The 21,766-nt window shown below is 40.4% G+C and overlaps 2 protein-coding genes across 6 annotated transcripts in view; both read right to left on the bottom strand.

The window, feature by feature from the left end:
* The window catches only part of KIF27 (kinesin family member 27), a 36,482-nt gene extending 22,305 nt beyond the window's left edge, over window positions 1–14,177 (bottom strand). Inside the window, exons 1-9 of one of the 5 annotated variants that reach the window (XM_015849202.3) lie at window positions 13,944–14,177; window positions 12,209–12,587; window positions 10,964–11,164; window positions 8,853–9,811; window positions 5,242–5,385; window positions 2,704–2,910; window positions 1,901–2,076; window positions 1,399–1,532; window positions 733–888 (exon numbers count right to left, since the gene is read on the bottom strand). In XM_015849202.3, coding sequence (XP_015704688.2) covers window positions 733–888; window positions 1,399–1,532; window positions 1,901–2,076; window positions 2,704–2,910; window positions 5,242–5,385; window positions 8,853–9,811; window positions 10,964–11,164; window positions 12,209–12,566 — 2,335 coding nt within the window. In that variant the 5' untranslated portion in view covers window positions 12,567–12,587; window positions 13,944–14,177. Of the gene's footprint in view, window positions 1–732; window positions 889–1,398; window positions 1,533–1,900; window positions 2,077–2,703; window positions 2,911–5,241; window positions 5,386–8,852; window positions 9,812–10,963; window positions 11,165–12,208; window positions 12,588–13,514; window positions 13,775–13,943 lie in introns of those variants that run through there. The other 4 variants (XM_085530326.1, XM_085530325.1, XM_032441427.2 and 1 more) reach the window with 4 other exon arrangements.
* A 94-nt stretch (window positions 14,178–14,271) lies between these two features.
* QNG1 (Q-nucleotide N-glycosylase 1) lies at window positions 14,272–21,126 on the bottom strand. The gene is made up of 4 exons (XM_015849215.3): window positions 20,683–21,126; window positions 19,751–20,010; window positions 16,081–16,276; window positions 14,272–15,110 (listed from the first exon to the last, which is right to left on the bottom strand). The coding sequence occupies exons 1-4, from the start codon at window positions 21,017–21,019 to the stop codon at window positions 14,878–14,880; spliced, it is 1,026 nt and encodes a 341-aa protein (XP_015704701.1). The 5' UTR covers window positions 21,020–21,126; the 3' UTR covers window positions 14,272–14,877.
* Between the last annotated feature and the right edge of the window lie 640 nt (window positions 21,127–21,766).

Raw genomic sequence — 21,766 nt, 5'->3', positions numbered from 1 at the left:
CACCATATTGTTTAAAAACAGATTATGCTATTTATTTATTACTCAGCTTCTAACTTGGTAATCAGTGAACAACTTTTGATTTTATTTCTGCCTTCTAATTTTCCCTGTTTGGGCAGTCTTCCTCGTGGTACCATTTTCTGGGGGTACAGAATCTTTCTGAATACCAGAAGACAGCCTTGAGAGAATTTGTACACAGGAGAAGAGTGTGATTAAAAGTAGTAAGGAGAGACCCTTATGGTCAGCGTAATGTTAGTTTCTACCAGGACAGGGGCTTAATTATACAAGCTAAAACCTTTTCCCCTCCTGACTTGTGCTTCCCTACTGCTGTGATGGGAATACAAGAATTCCCAGCACAGTGTCACGTCATCTTTCCTATCCCAGACACTACACAACAAATACACTTCCCAAAGCAATCAGCAACTCTAAGCATACATGCAAAATTACAGTTAGCAGATAAAGTGAATAAACAGCAAAGCACAAAAAATATTCAACAAACACATCTGCATATCATAGTAGAGAAGGCCATAATAAGAACGTACAGACATTGCAGTCGTAGCAAGTAATCGGTGTACGTTATGAATTTACCAGAGTTACCAGAAGTATTCTTGCATAGGATAACTACATAAAAACTATGACATACAGGACATCAGATTTTTTACTTCTTTTTTTTTTTTTTTATTTCTGAATGTCTTCATCATCTTCATTTCAGTTTGTCCATCAGTAGCCACTTACCCGTTCTTACCAATTCCTTAATAAGTTCCTCCTTCATTTTGATATTCAGTGCAAGTTCTCTCATTTTCTGCTGGGCCTCAGTGAGTCTTAACTCTGAATTCTTTAACTTCTGCATGTTAAAAACATGACTTTTCTGGAGGCTGTCAATCTCTTCACCTTGAAATAAACAAAGCAATGTCGAGATGAAGGAAGAAATGGGACACACTATTTTTCAAAAAGTGCTTTAGAATTCTGTATGTGTAGACATCTTGTGTACCAAGTGAAAGGACCAAATGCAAATAGCCTTTTCCCTGCTGAACAGAGAACGAGACAATAGGATGCACCAGCATTTCAAGACCCTGAGTAGGAAGTAGAATAGTATTTAAACGTTTTCAGTGCTTCTCTGATAAAATAATAGCACCCTTTTCCTTTCCTTGAATGAGCACTGGAGATTTTGATATGTGAAGCACTTTTTGGCTGTTGAGAATTATTCAAACATTAAAGCGACTGATGTCAGTTTCATAAAGAAAAAAAAATCTCAAAATACGTTTATGTTGAGCAATAACAAGAAATTTTTGTATCAGACAGAAATGCTATGGGAAAAATAATTAAATGTGATAAACACAAATTTGCATATCATGATATTATAATATCTAATTTGATTTACTTTCATAACTTCCATTTTACCTGTGGGCGTCTCATTCTGTAATGCAGGTTTGTTGAGCAAACTGGAATTTTCTACTTGACATTTTATGTCAATTAGCTCAAAGGGAAAGCACAGTGAAGCTTGTTTTCGTGTCCATGTGCGGGTTATTGAACGCCTAAGGAAGAATGGAAAATGTGCTGCATTTCAAACACAAAGGAATATTTTTTTCTATTAGCTTCATGCTAAGTACCCTATCTTATAAGAGAATACCAAACTGAGAAAGCTCACATAAGTATTTGTACTTTTCTCCTCCCCTTCTAGATACTCTTGGTAGATTCTGGCCCCAAAACAAGGATCATGCAATGTTAATTACATTAACAAATACATATATTTCTTAAACAAATCTTTGTAACCTTTCCAGCTCATCCCAAAAGTTTACTTTAAGTAGTCTCAAAAATGGCCTCACATGCTAGTAGGATTAGGCAGTTGCATTTCATTTGTTATGTAGCAGTCTGTAACAAAAAATAAGGAACAAAAAATTACTTAAATGAACTTTTCTTTTTACTATGTGTATTTTCTTCCTCTCCATCGCTCTCATCAGAGAGTTGGCAGTGAAGGACTTCATCTTGATCTTCTATGCAGCTCAGTATCATCTGGCTGCGAGCACGGAACCCTGCCATCATCCGAGCCAGGGAGAAGGCAGGGGGACTGGTATATACCTGCCAAAAAACACCCAAGAAATACTTGTAATAATTTAGTAACTCTTTACTGACACTCCAGTCGTATTTCAGTCACTCACTGCCTGAGCTTGTACACAAGATTACAGACATTTTCAATAATATATCTGAGTTTTTTTTGTAATAGAAGGTTCTTCAAGTGTTTAGAAAAACTGCTCTAAGTGCAGAAGAAGGTGCCAATATCAACTAATTAACCCAAATATTCAATGAATCAGTACAAAATAATCATTCAGTCTTGGTTATGTTTCATATGTGAAGTCTGAAAATCCCAAGAAAAGATCAGAGGCAACTACAGGTTTATCACTCTGATAAATTTCAAAACTTTTCAAAATCCATTTAGGTGGTCTCTGATGTTCTGAAAGACGTCCCTGCCAATGGCAGGGGGTTGGACTAGGTGATTTTTAAAAGTCCCTTTCAGTTCTAGCCATTCATGATTCTGAATACTAGCCCATACATTTTGGACAATTGTGACGTACAATCTGCCGCAACATTAGAAGTAGCTGTTCAGAGTCTTCATTTTGGGAAACTGAACTGCAGCTGACTGCTATGTCTAATCTAACTACTGAACTATAACCATTAACAAAAACGTAATGTTTAGGCAGACCTTACCTTTCGGGCCTCTGTCCCTGAAGGTGGGTGAAGTGAGTATAGCAGACTCTTTGTGAGTGGGACACTGTATGGCCTCCTAGCAGATGCCACAACACCAGGCTCATCTTCACAAGCACTTGAGATGTCTAGTGTTTTCACAACTGTAAACTTCTCCAGTTTTTCTTTTAGCTGGTCAATAAGGACTTGCTGTTCCACAATTTTCTCATTCTCATTAGAAAATAAAAGCAAACGACAACAAAGAAAAACAAAACTGTTGAGCTGTTGTTGATCATCAGGTCTACATCATGCTCACCTTTTCAGAATTCATTACAACGGTCAAGAATCCTGTAAATCGTTCATTGATTGAAATTCTTTCACAGTGCATAGGCAAATTCTGGAACAAGCTGAAAATTATCTGGCATACCATTAATCTAATCTGCCCCCAGACTCCAATAAATGCTGTTAGTGACATCTTTGTTCAGAGGGACCTGCCCTAGGTAGGTTAAGTTAGCTTACCCAGTCATCTAGTGAGAAGGCGATGACATGCTTATTAGTCCCAGATTGCTTTATTTTTGTGCTTATGAAGAAATAAAACGGTAATTCAAGAAACATGCCCAAAAGAAACACATGGTTCAAGTTTAAACAATTAATTGTGCACAGGCATCCTCTTCAAGCAGTCTTACTTTAAAGATTATTTGTATTAATAAACAAAAACATATGTAAATCCAAGAGACCTTGTACCAACTACTTCATTTTTTCCTGCTCAGCCTCAAATGTTTCATAATGCTAGTCTGAACAACTTACTTATCTGCCTTCCCTACAGTAGTATCTGCACATTGTTCAAAATTACTTATCTCCATTAAACTAATTCATCCAATAAGCCCAAGACTGTATCAATTTTCAGCTCCCTTTAATCTTTTTAGAATACCTCTAAAATCAGGTCTACCAAAAACAGGGAATCTGAAGAACAGGTGGTGATAGTTAACCAAATGTATTCATTCTCCTACTTTGAATAATATATTTTTCGTATTATCTGGTTGTCTTAGACAGCAAGTTCTTTCCGTATACACAAACAATACTCTATAAGTTGACACTGGAACACAATACATAATATTCTTGCGTTATAAAAAATAGAACATACATATGAGTACCACACATTTTATGATTCTGGATGAAGTAAAGGTCAATTCCACCTTGCAGGGTGTTTTGTTTTGATTTGGGTTTTTTTTGTTTTTAACTCTTTTAAGATCCTTTATCCCTGCTACCCCTGTACCCTCTCAGAACATCACCTGTTACATAAACATGTATGTGTATAAACATTTAGCATGTTCTACATTCAGTTCTTGCTCCGTGTATGACTGAAATGCATGTTCCTGTGAATACAATCTTAAGCCATTTGCCACAAGCATTTGCTTTTAATTACAAAAGGTTTTTTAAAATATGTTTTAAATGAAAATATCAGTTTAATGGATTAAGTACATAAAACTGGTTGCTGGGGGTTCTCAGCGTCTTTCCTGTCTCTAGTACTGAAACAGTTGTGATTTTTTTGCCTAAAATGCAGCTGTTTCTATTCACAAATTCTATCTTGCATAAGAAGAATTAATATTATAAGCCCTGCCTTGGTATAATACACTGACATTATGTTTAGTGCGTTAAAAAAAACCAAACAACAAAACTATTCAGAGATGACAGAACAAAAAAACAACAAATGGTATAAGAAGATGACTGTTAGCATACTCACCTTTCATTAATCTACTCTCCCCAAGCCATCAGTAAAGAAGAGGAAAAAGAAGAAAAAGGGAAAAGAGCACTAACTAGCCATTTTTATGTTGTTCCCTTTCAGAAAGTCAGATCTATCATCCACATGACAGGCAACGCTAGGAGAATATCAAATGTTCTTTTTATGGTCTCCCAGAACTTGAAATACTTTAAACTTCCTAACAATTACAATTTCTTTAGCAAGTGAGGTCAAGAGAGGGAAAGAGGAAAGCAGTGTTTCCATTATGTTACTCAGTTTTCTATAATAGTAAAATCAGAAAATAAGGATGAAATTCTTTCTTAGCAAGTAAAAAGGCAATGATACTTTACTCTGACACTTAAAGACATAACAAAATATGTTGCTATACAACTTTTCAATTAAAGCATTCAGTAGGTACTTCATAAGTCTTTTTCATATTCTAAAGAATTTTTGAAGGCCTTTCAAAACCTATTTCATTAATTGTCCTGAAACAACTTATGAGCAATACGCATCTGGAGAGCAATGCATGTGATATGTTTTAAGAAGCACAGAGAAAGTAAATGATTAATGTAAGGTTGTACAGAAAGGCTGTGGCACAGCTGGGCTGATACATAAGATTTAGGAATCACAATATTGGGTTTCATCCACTAGATGACTTGCCTCATTAAGGGATACAGCTCTGATTCAAACAAAACACTCATAAGACTTGTAGACATGTATACTCCCCAAATACACTGAAGGGTCTGTCTTAAAATAATAATTCATACTATGGAAAGACGCATCAATATGGATATTTGTAGTATGTACCAGAGGAAAAATACCTGTAATCTTTGTGTTTCTTCAGCCTTCTTTAAAGATTCCAGGTGTTCTTCATTTTCCTGTATTAATGCCTTTATCTGCTTCTGTAGCATCATTAGTTCGTGATCCTTCTGGCTAAATACTTCTTCATCCATGACTAAAGCCTGCTGGATAATAAAAGGACAGTTCAGCTCGGAAAAAGGGAACATTGTTATTCTTGACACTGGAAAATAAAAAAAATATATACACATATTCATTTTTGTTCAAATATGTGATTAGAACTGCAAAGTTTTGATGTATGTATAGGAAATTCTCCAATCACAGGATCACAGAATGATTAAAGTTGGCAGAGACCTCTGGAATCCACCTGGTCCAGCCTCTCTGCCCAAGCAGAGACACATGAAGTAGGGAGCCCAGGCCCACATTAAGGCAGTTTTTGAACATCTCCAAGACTCCACATTTTTTCTAAGCAACTTGTGCCAGTGCTCTGTCACCAGCACAAGTTATAGAAGTGCTTCCTGGTCTTCAAAGGGAATGCCCCATGCTCCAGTTTGTGCCCACTGCCTCTCCATCCTGGCACTGAGCACCTCTGAAAGCAGCCTCGCTCTATGTTCTTTACACCTTTCTTTCAGGTATATAAAGATATTGATGAGGTCCCCATCAGCCTCCTCTTTTCTAGGCTGAAAAGTCCCATCTCTCTCAGCCTCTCCTCAGAGAAGAGGTAGGTGTTCCAGTCCCTTCACCACCTCTGTGTTCCTACATTGTACTCCTTCCAGTAGCTCCACATCACTCAAGCACTAGTCACCTCAGTACTGAACAGAATAGAAGAGAAAATGAATAGAACAGAATGGAACAGAACAGTTCATTTGGAAGGGACCCTCAAAGATCTAGTCCAACTGCCTGACTACTACAGGGCTAACCAACAGTTAAAGCATATTATTGAGGGACTTACCAAACACTTCCTGAACCCTGCCCCGTAGGGCATCAGACTCCTCTTTAGGAGTCCTGTGACAGTGTTTGACCACCTTCACAGTACAGAAATGTTTCCTAATGTCCAGACTGGGCCTCCCATTCCACAGTATTGAGCTGTTTCCACATCCTGCCACAGATTCCCAGGAGCAGAGTCCAACACTTCCTTCTGCTTCCTCTCCTCAGGAAGATGCAGAGAGCTGTGCAGTCACCTCCTGGCCCTCTCTTCTCCAGGCTGGACAGCCCTCTAACCTCAGTCATCACAGGACATGTCTCCCAGCCCTGTAATCAGTTCTGTTGCTCCCCTCTAGATACTTTCAAGAACCATAACATCCTTTTTATATTAAGAGGCCCAGAACTGCATACAATATTCACAGTGAGGCTGCATGAAGACTACATGCAGCAAGAGAATTGCCTCTTTTGACCATCTGGCTACCATATGTTTAATGCACCCCATATGGCTTGCAACCACAACTAAGCACAGTATTCCACATACAGACCCATCAAGGATCACTTCTCTTGATATGCTGGCAATGCAGGCAAGAATACCACTGGCTTTCTTAGCAACAAAGGCACACTGCTGGCTCATGTTGATAGGTATCCACCAGGAGCCCCAGTTCCTTTTCTGCAGAACAGCCATCAAGATCCCTCTGGTTATAATACCATGGCCTTATGGTGAAAAAACTGCTCACCTCCAGCGTGCATGTTTTCTACCCACCATTTCTTCACTTCTGTTTCGCATCTATTGATTTTCTTTGGACAAATTTCTTTCTCCTAAAGGAAATAATGTACCAATAATCCAACTACATTATGAATAGAGTATTTAAATCCAACTATTTTCTTCAGAGTACTGTGAGATGTGGCTACAAAGTCTCAGCATCAGTCAAAGATTAATATGCTTCTTAAATGAAAAAAATAAGGACAGCCTTCCTCATTTTTATACTCAGATATCTGCCTACATATTAAAGAAACTGTATGAATATTCCTTCAGGTGTTTTTATGAGAAAATAATTCAATACTGATTAAAGGAGAGTTCTAATGTAGTTAGTCCACCAGAAAACTTGCAGAAACTAAAGACGAAGTACAGAAACATTGTATTTCACCATTCTAAAACTGGATACTTCTGCACAACTAGCTAACCTACATCTTTCTTCCACAAAAAGTCTCTTTTTAAGAGCTTTTTAAGCGCTTCTAAGAAAGCATTGAAGAACCTCATGTCTCTTCAGAGGTCAGCACTTTTTCCAAAGTACCAATACATACAAAAATTTCTACTTAGTTGACAAGTGTATCCTGTCTGACAATGGGGGTGTATCATTATTCAGGGCTGAGAAAACTACAGAAGGAGAAAACAACAGGTAGCAGTAAAGATTATACAGGTGCTAGCATGGTAAGAGCAGGGCAGAATGAAATGACAGAAATGTAAGCAGTTGTTATGGTTTAACACTGGCAGTACCATGTGACAGCTCTCTCACTTCCTCTCCTCCAAAGGATGGCGGGATAGAAAATGAAGTGGAGGAAAACTTGAAGGGTTATTCTGTTAGTGTGTTTTGTGTGTATTTTGTTGTTGTTGCATTTTTGTTTGTTTTAAGTTAGAAGCATTTCAGTGAAAGAATAGCAAAGGCCACACGTAGAAGCAAAAAGAGAAAAAAATATTCTCTACTTCCCTCCAGCAAGAATAAGAAAGGGAAAGAAGATCAAGGAAAAAAAATGAAGGAAGAAAGACCAGAAGAAATGCCAGGGTTAGAGAAAGAGGTGCTCCATGGCAGAGCTGATAACTGAACTATACTGCAGCACAGGAAAGACCCATGCCAGAGCAAGTGGATATTCCTGATAGAACTTCTGCCTATGGAGAACCCATGTACAAATCAGAAGGTGTGGAGAGGAGCAGAAGAGAAAAACTGCTGTGCACTGACCATAAACCACCCCTCAATACACTAGCACTGCTTAGCAGTGTGACAGAGAAATCTGAAGACACAAAGTTGAACCTGGAAAAAGATGGAGTGATGGTGTTTTCAGACTTAACTTTTTGTATCCTACTTTTCAAATGAGTAATCAAATGTTTATTAAATACAGTAAGCTAAAGGCCTAATAATGATCTGAAAGGGAGGAGTTCTAGTTAAGATGACTGAATATTAAAAAATGATATAAAGATATCAGAAAAGATACTTGCAACTTCTTAGTATCAGCTATACTAGTATACTGTGTACTTGCATCAAGTAGTATTAGATATAAGTTACAAAATTTATCCCAAATGGTATCTTCAAGTAGACAGGTATTTGTCAAAATGCCTGCATTATGTTTGTAATACTTCTGATAAGCTCACTGATCAGCATTACTTAAACAGTTTCTGGGTTTACAGAACAACTAAAACTATCGTAGCTAAAACAAAGAATCTAACAGATAAAATGACCCAACCTCATAGAACTACCTTAAAACTTCTGAGCCAAAATATAGTGTTACTTTACCTAGCTCTATCAGGATGAAGATGACAGTCCATTCAATTATCCATTAAAACTGTGTTCCAGAGGATTAGATAAATAAATTGGGAATATATAGTCAAAATTAAATACAGATTAGGTGTAATGTTTAGCAGTTTTACACATTTCAAAACTGAATTCAAGTTTTAGCAGACTTCTCATAGTTACTGAATAATCAGCTTAAATACCTGGCATTTCTTCAGTTCCCGCTTTAGCTGAAGGACTGTGATATGATGAGGCTCATGGCTGGTCCCAGTCCTGGTGTCACCTTGCTGCATGGTGAGAGCTTCTTTCCTTACTTCTTGCACCATGGTGATCCAACTCTGCAACCTGTCCCGCTGACTTTTGTTCAAGCTAGTATCATCATTCAAGTCAACCAAGAATGGGAAGGCTTCATCTATGCAGTTTCTATAGCTAAAGCACTGAACTTGAAGCTGGGTGAGCTGCTCTTCTAGTGAACTGATTCGAATTCTTTCTTGATTTACGTCATGAGAACACTGATTACTGACTTGCTGGTTCTGCAAAGCTTCTCGGAGCAATCTGATTTCAAGTTCCATTTCATCAATCCGGTCTTGATCAGGGTTGTAGTTCACAACTGGTTTATTTCTAATGTTTTTGGCTCTGTTGGCATATTTGAGTGAATTTAAAGATTCATCGAAGTCTGATGAGGATGGACTTATACATGTTATCATGACAGTCTTGGCATTTCCTCCTAGTGAGTCTTTCAGAATACGAGTGATTTTAGCATCCCTGTAAGGAATATGCACACTTTTCCTTTTTGGGTCTCCAAGAGCACTGATGACATTTCCCAAGGCCAGCAAACCACTATTGATCTGAATTGATTCTTTAAACCGTTCACCAGTATTTCCAGTCTTTGTCACTCTCTCTGATCCTGCCAAATCCACAAAATGGAACTTTGAAGCAATCATTCTGACTGATTTCCAAGATGGATCCTGTGGAACATCAGTATTTTTCCGAGACTCTGCAGATTGTTTCTGACAAATACTGATGGTAAAAATGGCATGAGATCGACTAGAGTGCTCATTCATTTGTGTTGTGCCTGTGTGACGAGCTGCATTGCCACTTTCCAACAGGCTCATTACTTCATCGGCACATTCTACTTCAAATTCCTTAGCACCAACAATCACTTGAACACCAAACCAAAGAAAACAGGAATAATTAAATTATTTTCAGCAACACTTCACAGCAATCTATAAACATAAACTGAAGAAATGTACAAGCCTGCATTATCATAAGGTCAAGCACACAGCTGAAGAAAATAATATGTGGAAACCATAAAGTACAGCACACCCGAAGCCCACAGAAATTTCAAGTGTAGGTGTATTGTGCCACAGTGTTTGTAACAGTATCCTAAACAGAAGGCACACCCTTAGGTATTTACACACAGACATAGGCAATTTGAAAAGAGCAAACTCAGCTCAAAGGTTACTTTGTGAATTAAAGAAAGACAAAAAAAAGTTTGTAGTAGAAATGATTCCCAGCCTATATTAGGAGCAGCATTTCCATTCTGTACAGACCAAGTAGCTGAGCCTTTTAGAGAAGTGTCTACTGTTTGAGTAACCTTACGGTGTAGAAGTGGTATAATAAGTGCTCCTAACAGCTTATTTTTTATCATTTGTTTTAGGATGGAAAATACCATAGCAGGTACATGATCAACTAAGGCGCCTCAAACAGTCCTGATGCAGGAGTTTAAATACTACTATATTTAAATACTACAACAGTATCATATATATCCATCTATATGAAGCAATAATATTGTTTGCAGACTAAGCTTCGTACTAACTGCATGTGCATGTACTGCCTTCTTCCAGCTATGGAGCAGAAAGCCGCACTAGCTCAAAGCAACAGTAATAATAATACTGTAAAGAATACAGAAATGAGAATATAAAGAATAAAGGAAAAAATAAAGTTACAGTTTCAGAATAAAAAGACTGTGGTGGATTCTTCTAGCATATCCCTGTAGAGATATGAGAACTATGGGAGGCCTAAAAATATCAGATGATACTATTCTTTGTCCCACTCATGTCAGAGTGAAATGGGTGCTGGTATTTGCAGTGTAAGTAGCTTAACAAATATGTTTAATATGAGAATACTTAATTTTAAACTCTTTATTCAATGGAACAACCCGGAGCCATTGAGTTTCTAGGCAGAGTATGCAGAAGTACTAACTGTGTTTCTACCTTAGTAACTGATGCATTTCTCTCTTTTCAAGGTGGGAAGAACAATTTGGGCAGACAACTGAAACAATGTGCATCAAATTTTAGATCCAAAATCCTACCTGTATTCCCCTTTTCATCTTCTCGGATATGCAAATCTTTCACAGAGGTCTCTAACTCCAATAAATCACGAAGTTCTTCCTTGTAGACCTCTATATAAGACACTTTCACATGGAAGTCAATGTTATGGTTTTCAGAAATATGCTGAAATAATTCCTGAATAGCCCGTGGGATTATGCCCTTTTCATCCTCTGCAATTGAGGCTAAAATACAAAGAAAGATGTCACAGACACTTGTAGTCATTCTGCTGCACAAACTACAAAGGCTGAATCTAATAAGAAGTCTGTGAGATTACTACTTGGTGGGCTAAGTAATCTGAAGAGCTCAGTGTTCTCTAGAATTTATGTAAATACTTGCTATTCTGTTCACAAGAATATTTGTTTCAATCCATTAATAGGACTTAATTTTAAGTTCTAAATTATTCCAGAAACTTCAGTCTAGAGAAGGCTTCGGGGAGACCTTATAGCAGCTTTCCAATGTTCAAAGGGAGCCTAGAAGGAAAATGGGGAGGTATGTTGTTGGGGGGTATAGCAGTAGGACAAGGCAGAATGTTTTTAAATTAAAAGAGGAGAGGTTTAGGTCAGATGTTAGGGGGAAATTTTTTACGCATAGTGTGGTGAGGCACTGGCATGGGCTGCCCAGAGAAGCTGTCGGTGCTCCATCCCTGGAGATGTTAAAGGCCGAGTGGGAAGAGGCCCTGGACAGCCCCATCTGGTGGGTGGCAGCCCAGTCCGTGGCAAGGAGTTGAAACTAGGTGGACTTTCATGTCCCTTCCAAGCCAAACCATCCCGTCATTCTGTGAATTCATTCTATGAAACTTAAACATGAAATTAATACCTTTGCCAGACTCTCAAAGGAAGCCAACAGAGAGTAAGAAAACTATTGCCTAAAGCAGATAGGGAAAAGCTATTGAGAATTTCTAAAGCACTGCACGTACCTGTAGTTTTCAGAAAGGAGTTACAGTTTAAGTTGCATGTTAAAATGCAAAAAAACAAAACAACAAAAAAAAGCCACCAAATTGCTTCTTTCCCCAATGCTTTCCTTACATCTTAATGTATGCAGAACTTACATTTAGAACATTTCAACTGCTCCATATGCATTGGGCACTTTTGTGCTTTTTTTCTATTACATCTATTTTCATGACCCCTTCATTCTCCAGCTCTATCTGCTATGCATTAAATACTTAATGTGCACAACTATATTGTACACACGTAAAAAAATGAAACAGAATGAGACCTATAACGTACCAATGTGACCACATCCAATGGTGTAAGTCTTCCCAGATCCTGTCTGTCCATATGCAAATACTGTAGCATTGTATCCCTCAGTTAAAGACATTAGAAGAGGCTTAATGCAAACACTGTAAACTTCTCCTTGGGTTGAGTTTTTGCCAAATACAAAGTCAAAAGTGAAGGCACGGTCTTTTCCAATGATAATTTGTTGTGTATTTGGAACTAATCTCACACACACTTGGTGATTATGAAGTACTTCCTTGGAAAGCAGAGGTCTGATCCTTACTGCAACTTTAACTGGGATTTCCTCCATGCCAACCTCCATCTCTGTGCTCCACGTATTTGCTGGAAATGTTATGGTTCCAGTGCTCATCTCATTCCAAATCTTCTGCAACTAATAAAAATGTTATCCCAGTTATTTAGTGAATAAGAATGGATTCCCTGCTGAGGTTGATGGTCAAAGTTTCCTAATGAATACAAAACATCTTTTAATGCTGAAAAGTAACTCTGATAGGAAAGTGACAATATTAATAACTGTTAAATGAATTCATAATTTTGTTACTATTAGATTCTAAACTAGCAGACTTAAACCTGAAAGTTGCCTGACTTTCTCCATGAATTTAATACAGCTATATGAAGCAACAGTGTTGCAAGGCTTTGTTCACAACAAATCACATCCTGAAGAGGAATCTTACTTTCCTACCACTATGTTCCTGCTGCATAGGCAGCAGAAATTGGTCAAACAAACCCTTTTCCTCCTCAAGGAAAATACACACACACACACACCTTAGAGGCCTCTTCCATTTGGAAGGGCCATACATTTATAACCTAAGAGATGCAGAGCAGGCTGTTGTGCTGCCTGCGAGGCAGTGATGTTTTCACACACAATTACTACATACAAAGCATTCATCTGATTTTAATCTGCCTCTTTATGCCTGTATGTAATTAACTTTTATTAATTATATATTTTAGCAAGTATGCTTCCTGATGCTGTCCCCTGCATGCTCATTCTTAACACATAAGCACTGCAGAGCAGCACAAAGAAAAGCATTAATGCACAGCATTTCCTTACAGCTGTCTGCTGGGAACACTGCTGGATCCTCAGCACAACTTTGGTTCAAAACAGTTCTCAGAAGCTTTATGGGGCAAGGGAAACTTGTGGAGCTCCTGCCCAGCAGAACTCATCTGCTAAGCACATGAAACTCAGGTTTCCTGAAAATATTTACACATGAGTTTTAGAGATGCGGTCTTCTGTAATTGCAAAAGGAGGAGCTTTTGCACCTCGCTCTGTCCCTTTTAGTTTGGAGCTGAGGAACTCTACCTGGGAGCTGAAGAAAAACCCCATTTCATAAATCTGAGCAGCTGGAAGTCAAGCAGGCAGAGCTGGGGGTGGAACCGCCCTCATGTCACAACAGACAGGACGAGCAAGAGTGACTGTATGACTTACTGCGTACAGATCCAAGCCACATATTGGCCTACGTCTGCTTTTAATTGTCTGGTCAGTCCTCCTTTTATCCCCAGCGAGGACAGCCGCTCAAAGCCGCCACTCTCCCCTTTTAAAGTTATCCTCAAACAAACAAAAACACGTAAATAAAGGAGGTCACAGAGAGGGAGAGACAGAGATCCTGTGCGCTGCTCCCTAACAACACGCGAGTATCGCAAGGCGCTGCGTGTCACAGCACGGAACGCCGCGGTGCCGGGTAGCAGCGAGCGGGCAGCGCTGCGGCAGCGCCCCAGCCTCTCTCCAAACCTGTTGAGCTCGGCACCGGCCGCCTCCGGGAGCTCTCAGTAACGAAGGACCAGGCGGCGCCGCGCAGCCCGGCGATACCGCCGAGCGGAGGAGAAGAAAGGAAGGCGGGCGGCGCGGCCGGGAGGCGGGGACAGCCCGACAACTCCCGTTACGGCCGCCGCGCCCGCGCCGCCCGCTGTTGACAGCGCCTCGCCAGGCAACGGCAGCAACGTCCAGCGGCTGCACCGCCGCACCGACCCGCGGCACCGCCCCGCCGCACGCAGCGCCCCCTTGCGGCAGGAGGCGCGGCAGCCCCGTAGCTCCCCGGAAGGACGAAGGCAGCGGCCGCTTATGCTCTGCACGCTTTATTACAAGAGTTGCGACGATCACTTAATAGTAATAATAATAAAGCTTAGGAGCGTAGGGCGAGCTTTCCCCAAATAAAAGGAAAGACAGTGTAGGGTTGGCAAGGTACATGCAGGCACGGCACTGCTGCCAACAAAGGACTGTGCATGTACCCATGTGCGTGTACAGGGCTGCTCCTGAAGCAACACATCCTATTTTATTACGTTGGCCTGCGACATCAGAGGGGAATGCTGGTGGCACAACAGGAGAGGATGAACCTTCCCCCCACCATTCTGTTCCATTTTGCTGGATGTTCATATACATACATGACTGAACATATGTAGATATATGTATATACCCATACACAAACTCAAAGCAAAACAAAATCTGTATCACTAGAAGTCTACAAATTTTCCAGCAGTTTTACATTATTAACTCCAGTCTCGGTCAGCATGTGATTCAAAGAAATCAAGCAAGTTATTCATATGTCATCAGAAAGCGTCTATTTGATTTAGCAAGTTCCAAAGTAGTATACGACAACTCACTGTATGAAAAAAAGAAACTGTAATTGAAAAAGAAACACAACAATACAGTAGCTATCCTGCTGGATTCAGTAATATATACACCGTACTTGGTGAAATGGAATATCTTTCATATCTTCCCTGTGATCCCTGGCATAGTCCCAGAGGTAGTAATCAAGTAAAACTGCGTTGATCTGATCACGCATGTCTTGACCCTTCTTCTCATAGAACTCCAGCAAGTGTTTGCAGATTAGGTTGCAGCACCAAATCGAACAACCACGGATCTCCACCTCTTCTCTGTCTCCAGTCTTGAAAACAGTTCCTGTAGGATATGAGATAGCAACTCAGTTACATTCAGGAGACAGAATCCCCAGATGTCCAGAATTTTCTCATTTTGTTTCACGTTTAAGCTATTCCAGAGCCACAATTTCCACCCCTTATACCCTAACTACATACTATGTTACTGTACATTTTCTGTGGATTACTTTAAAATTACTGTACATTTTGCCTCCCTTTCAATTAAGAAGCCATCCAGTATTCTAAGAGACAGGGCTTGGGGTGAGAACAGATGGCTGGGCTATACAGTAATGACTATTTTGTTTCTGGAGTCAAAAGGGATACTTAAGTATAATTCCAAATGAGTATTTCCTGCAAGGGGTAGTTCTACTCTTCACTAAGATTAAGGATCAAGCAAATAACAACACTCTACGATACCTTTACCATCACAGAACAATTTATCTTTTCCTTGAAGCTTGGTATGGTCATTTCCAGCACAGCCATTCAAACACATGGGCTATTTGATTATCTTGCTGTGCAACTTGAAAAATCACTAAAAATAGTCCTGCCTATAAACACAGTCACTGTGCAGTGGGAAAAGGACTGGTTTATGTTTTTATTTGTTCAAGTTCTTAGTTAATAAGCACTGTAAGATGGAACCAGAGCTGTGTAATTATTTTCTTTAAAAGCTATGGCACGTTTTCTTAAAGTGAGTGTTTATCTTATTAGTTTGTTTGCTGCTCTTAAAAATAGCAAGTCCTGTTGAGTACTGACAAACAAGAACCCCCATGCCTTTCCACATGCTTTGAACTAATGAAGAAATTGCTGTTTCTACTACCGAAATCTCAAAATCACGATCACAGTCATGCTGGAAAGTGCAGCCATCAACAGCGGTTGTTCTGAAACTCTGATATAAACCCTTAAGTGTCTCTATTCACACCTTGCCAGTTTTTAATCCCAGGAACAGACAGATTCAAAACATAAGAATACTTTAAAATAGTAAGGAAGGAACAAACCTTCACGTAGCTTTTTCATTAGATCTTCAGAATATTTCAGGGCTTTTAAATGAACAAGAACTTGAGGAATTCTGTAGTCAGCAAATATAGTCAGGCTAGAAATGTCTCCAAAAAAGCCATCTCCCTTGCCCTCCAATACGCTCCATGTATCAGCCACAAGTATTTGTGCCCGTTTGTAGAAAGCCACCTTCTTTTTCTGATGAAAAAAATTCAAACAATTTAAGTGCCAGGGAAGCTTCAATAAATACAGAAAATGAAAACAGAGAAAGACAGCTAAGTTATGTTGCTCCAGAAAACACAATAACACAACAAAAGATATATCTTGTTAAGCAAATATTAACTAAAACAGTAAATAAAAGCACAACGCTAGAAGTACGTTAAAATCTAAATACTGAACTGCACACAAGTGCTTACCTCATCAAAAAGAGCAGTGTGATAAAAAGTTATTTATTCATAAAAAAAAATGCTCAGCTAACAGAAGACATTAATGCTGGTTTACTTCTACTTCACCAACAGCAGTAGAAGTATTTTCTATATGGAAAAGACAATCAAGCTTTTACAGTAATTTTTCCAACTGTTCTTTTTAACATGGAGCAAGAAAAGCACTGGGTGAATGGTGTTACCTCTCAAAGACAGTGTATTTCTCCAAAAACTGAATATTTTACCTGATGGAGACAAACCTACACTTATTTTCCACAACTTTTCTGCTCCTGCATTCCAAGGAAAGCTACCACTTCTCCTCACTTACCACTCCACTACATTTACTTCAAGAAGCATAAAGAGACAGAGTTAATTCAGGCCTATGGATAGTAAAAGAAAGAAAGGATATTGTGTTGGCAAACATATAAATGTGATAGCACAGCTAGAAAGAAAGGCAGAGAATAGGAAAAGCACATGAATCTAACTACTTCCATAAAAAATGACGGGAAACAAAAAAAGTGCATACACACAGCACTGATGGCTGGAAGCTTGGAAGGACTCAAATGTATGTCAGAACATGAAAATCCTGATAAATAATTCATTGTTTAATGTTCTGCCAGTATTCAAAGTCAGCACAATGCCTAAATATGAAATACCTGTACTAGGACAAAAAGATTTCAGAGGCTTTGTTTTGCACGTCACTGCATAGAAATAAAAGAACACAGGCAATATGCAATTACATTCAGTATCGTGTAACTATGACTAATTTTTAGTATACAATTTTGGTAAGACATGCAGCCAAGGAATTTTCTTAATTTTACAAGTTCCTACAGGAGGTCAAATCATAGGAAAGCTGCAGCAGTCTGTGATAGTACAATTTACTGCAGTACAGAATTTATTCTCATACATGTTTCTACTACGGAGAGGAAACTAAAAACAACAGTATGTTGTCAGATAGATACCTACGTCTAGTTCTCTTTTTAATGAAGGCAAATGAATGTTTACTTATGAGATCTCATCTGGCTGCACAGAAATTGTGATGGTAATACAATCCATGTCACCTCATATTATGTTTTCTTAAAAAATACACTTCAGAACAAATAAGGTGTAAACCTCATCTCTGTTATTTCAACCACTTTCAAAATGCACAGCTTGCTTAGTGAAAGTAGAAAAGCAGCTTCTGTGTTTATGCAACAGACTTCACTACTACGTCAGTGCTTACGGTCTGGGATCATTTTTGGAACAGCTTTTCATTCTGTAGTCTGCAGCTGCTTTTAGGGAGCCTTGCTTTATAAAGCACTCAGCACCAGCTCATGAAAGACATTACGTCAGAGAATAAAGTCACTATAAAGATAAGAAAATACTCTATTTATCACTTGAAAAATGCCTGCTTTTTCGATCACAAAAGTCATCATAAAATGACCTCTTATATAAAAATCCCAGTAAGTTAAATAAGTCACATCAATGATAACTTACAGAGAACCTCTGATTTTTCAAGTTAATATGGTATCTTCATAGTAGGAGATGAAGTAAAAAGTGATGCCACTTACTCAACATCACAGGTAAGTGTAAAAAGCAACTGGTTCAGGGGCCCAATGAACACTGTTGCAGGGCACTACTTCCAATGGCCTGTACAAGCTATTAGTTAGCACAGGCTGCACTGGAGACAGAATTGGGTGTTCTGGTGGTATAACATCTGAATAGTACCGCAGATGAAACAGAGCACATGCCACCGAGGCTTAAAAAAATGGTGCTTGTATAGGGACAACTGGAGAACACCAAGAACACTGTATTTACTTCCCATCAGTTTCTTTCAGAGAAACTGCTGCAAAAAGCTTATGTACTGTGTCAACTCTGACATAAGTGATGTGACATTTAGGATTAATTCTGGCCTGTAGCCATTCCTGCAGGAACTACTGAACTAATGGCAGTTACAGACTTCTGGTAGTAAGTTGTACATTTTCGTTCACTACTGGAGTCTCATCTCTTCCATTAGATGCAAAGACCCTCGTGGTAAATGAAGAAAAAGAGAGTGAGGGATAAAAATTTAAGGAAAAAAAACCCAACCAACCAAACAAGAAAAACAAAGATTCTGATTTGTCAGGCAGAAATTATCTTACATGTTACACATTTATAAGACATAAAATAGAGTTGTGGTTAAACCTGGAGTACATCAGAACAGATTACAACAGAGCAAAACATACAGACAGCCCACAAAAAAAAAACCCTTGTTCTCCACTAAGGAAAGAAGAAAAAAACAAAGAAGACATAATTATCACCAGATATACATTCCAGGCCAATTCAGTACTTCAGATGATGGAGATTCATTTACTGCTAATAACTGGGGTGATTTTGTTTTCAGAAGTTTTACACGGATCAAGAAATGAAATCTCAATACCTTTACCCTATCTTAACAAAAAACATATACGTTGGCCCAAGAGTATTTCAAAACCTATCGTCCCCATCTGTATTACTCAGACCAATTTACACAATTAGATAACCCACTTCAAAGTCTGACTTCCATTATACAGACTGATCCCTTATCTGACTTGAAGTGGAATACTAAAATAATGCTGTATTTTCCTTCTACTTGAATTTTACTTTTGAATTTCAGAGAAATCATTACAAAATAGCTCAGGTTGGAAAAGACCTTAAAGATCATTGAGTCCAACCACAACCTAACCACAGTACCCTAGCTCTAACAACCCTCCATGAAATCGTGTCCCTGAGCACAACATCCAATTGGTTTTTACGCACATCCAGGGATGGTGACTCAACCACCTCCCTGGGGAACCCATTCCAGTGCTTAACAACCCTTTATGTAAAGAAGCTTTCCCTGATAACCAATCTAAGCTTACCCTGCCACATCTTGAGGCCATTTCCGCTTGTCCTGTCACCTGCCACCAGTGAGAAGAGACCAACCACTCTTGCTGCAAGCACCATTCAGGTATTTGAAGAGAACAATAAGGTCTCCCATCAGCCTCCTGTTCCGGACTAAACAGCCCCAGTTCCTTCAGTCTCCCCTCACAGGGCAGATTCCCCAAGCCCTTCAACAGCCCTCTTGCCCTTCTTTGGACCTCACACTCAGTTTCCCTTCTTCTGTATTAAAGCTGTAACAAATACACAACTCTTACACCAATTCTGAACTGTCGCTCCAGAAAAATAAATAAATATTCACAATCTATCTTTTAAGGCCACAATTAGTAATAATTTCATACCATAAAAAAATTCAGGGCCACAACTAACATACCTCAAAAACAGCTTCATCTCTGTAAGAAGGAAAGTTTTCCACCACAAGACGTAGTAGTTTCTGAGCGCTGTTCTCACTCTTTTTAACACAGGTGAGGAAAGAGCCTCCAAACTTCTCCAACAAAACCGTTCCGCTTTCATTCAGCACCTGGTGCCTCTCCTCAAGTAGAGGCATGGGCACCTCTGTGTCGGAGCGGAACACCTGTCTGACCTGGTCCAGTGTCATGGTGGCATAGTATGATGCACTGGTAATGGGTATTCCTTCAGAAGAGCAAAAACAAGGTGTTAGGCTGCCGCACACAGAGACCTTACACACAGATCCACGGCAATGGTGAGACTCAGAGAGCCTCTCAGCTCTTCAGACTGACAGCACACAGTGAAGATCACACTCAAATAGCTGCTTAGCACCATATGCACTTGGTTGGTGTGCTCTCTGCTTGGGCAGGATCTCCTGACACACAGCCACGGTACGTTTATTACTTCCTGTATGTGATTTTCCCGTACTGCTTTGTTTCCATCGCTCAGCACGGTGTGCATACACTGTCCTCCAGCCCCATACAACCATTACTATCAGTTTTTGCCTGAGCTCCACTGTTATGTATTTACAAGAAGGCCCTTACTGCAAGCTCTTCTTCAGTTAAGAAGAAGTGTTACTAAAGTTTCCCTCTGCACATCCAAGTACTTTTTTTTTCCTCCCAACGAGCGCACCCAGATGAGGCGGAATTCCGACACACCGCCGCGCCGGCACGTGCTTTTCAGACCCCCAGGGTCAACCAGCCCAGACGGCTCCCAGCGCGGGCTGCTCGTTCGCCACGGAAATACCCGCAGTCACACAGCGCTGGCCGCGGACAGCCTAAACACGCTTTTAGGAGACCGCGGACCACCCTTCCCCCCGCGCAGCCGCCGCTCGCAGCCCGCCCCGCCCGCACTGACCGTCATCCAGCGCGCGGTTGACGGCGGCGCAGAGCGCCCAGTACCCGCTGTACTCCTTCCCCTTGTAGCGCACCAGGCACTTCTGCTCGGCGCTGTCGGACCAGAAGGAGAAATTGAGGGTATCCACCAGGAACACCCAGTTCACCGCCTCCTCGCTGGCGGCCCGCGGGTTCAGCTCGTGCAGCGCCTTCCATCCCGACAGACTGAACGCCTCCTCTGACGCTCTGTCGAACAGCGACTCGGCCACCTTTCTCGCCCCCTCCTCGTCCACCGACACGTCTCGGCTGCGGCCCGCGATGAAGCGGGCGGACTCCAGCGGGGACGAGAGCTGCTCCATCCCGCCGCCTCCCGCCTGTAGGAAGGCAAGAGCTTTCCGACCGCCACGCCCCGCGGGCCCCACCTCGGGCGCTGCCTGCCCTACGGCCGAGCGACACTTCCCGCCTCACACTGCGCAGGCGCGAGGGGGGCGGTGCGTGTTTGGGGCTGACCCCACGGAGGCGGTCGGGGCGCGGAGAAGAGCGTTGTTCCCGCGTTGCTGGACACGCATAGAGAAAGTGAGAGCGACATGTCCGGCTTCCCTCACTGTGATATCGTAAAGCCGGCCTCGATGCCCTAGACAGCTCTGTAACTGTCTTTACTGTCTTGAAAGGATCGGCTTCAAGGCCGGGCCCACGAACCCTCCCACCGAGCTAGAAGCACCCATCCCGATAGGAAAAGAAAGGTAGGAAGTAAAGAGTCCTGCCTGCAGCTAACGGGAAACAACGAATCCACTCATACTGTATGTAAAATGGTTTGCAGTTTTTAATTTATTTTTGCTTTTTATTTAGGAAGTGAAATTTAGACTCATAAACTATAAATACAAATGCAAAGATATTACACATGAGATATTCAGGAAGCTTTTTTTCTTTTTTTTTATTTCTCACATATTTCCTATGGCATTAAACATACAGCAGGGAAACCAAACAAGGTTAAGTTTTGTATACAAGGAAAACAAGCTACAGAGTTATATACTGTCGTTCTGCCAATTCATAAGAACGCCTACCTCATACAAACGAGAGTTCTGAGAACAGCTACAACCAACTGC

The sequence above is a fragment of the Coturnix japonica genome, chromosome Z, assembly GCF_054131305.1.
Source record: "Coturnix japonica strain WE chromosome Z, WE-NBRP24, whole genome shotgun sequence".
NCBI classification, from domain to species: domain Eukaryota; kingdom Metazoa; phylum Chordata; class Aves; order Galliformes; family Phasianidae; genus Coturnix; species Coturnix japonica.
This window is presented reverse-complemented; position numbering and strand designations above follow the sequence as displayed.

Excerpts from the sequence above, each read along its gene's own strand:
- QNG1 (XM_015849215.3), bottom strand. The coding sequence starts at position 21,019 with ATGGAGCAGCTCTCGTCCCCGCTGGAGTCCGCCCGCTTCATCGCGGGC. Across the intron at positions 20,011-20,682 it reads CAACCGCGCGCTGGATGACG|GAATACCCATTACCAGTGCA; the intron begins GTCAGTGCGGGC and ends GCTCTTCTGAAG. Across the intron at positions 15,111-16,080 it reads AATGAAAAAGCTACGTGAAG|GAACTGTTTTCAAGACTGGA; the intron begins GTTTGTTCCTTC and ends CATATCCTACAG.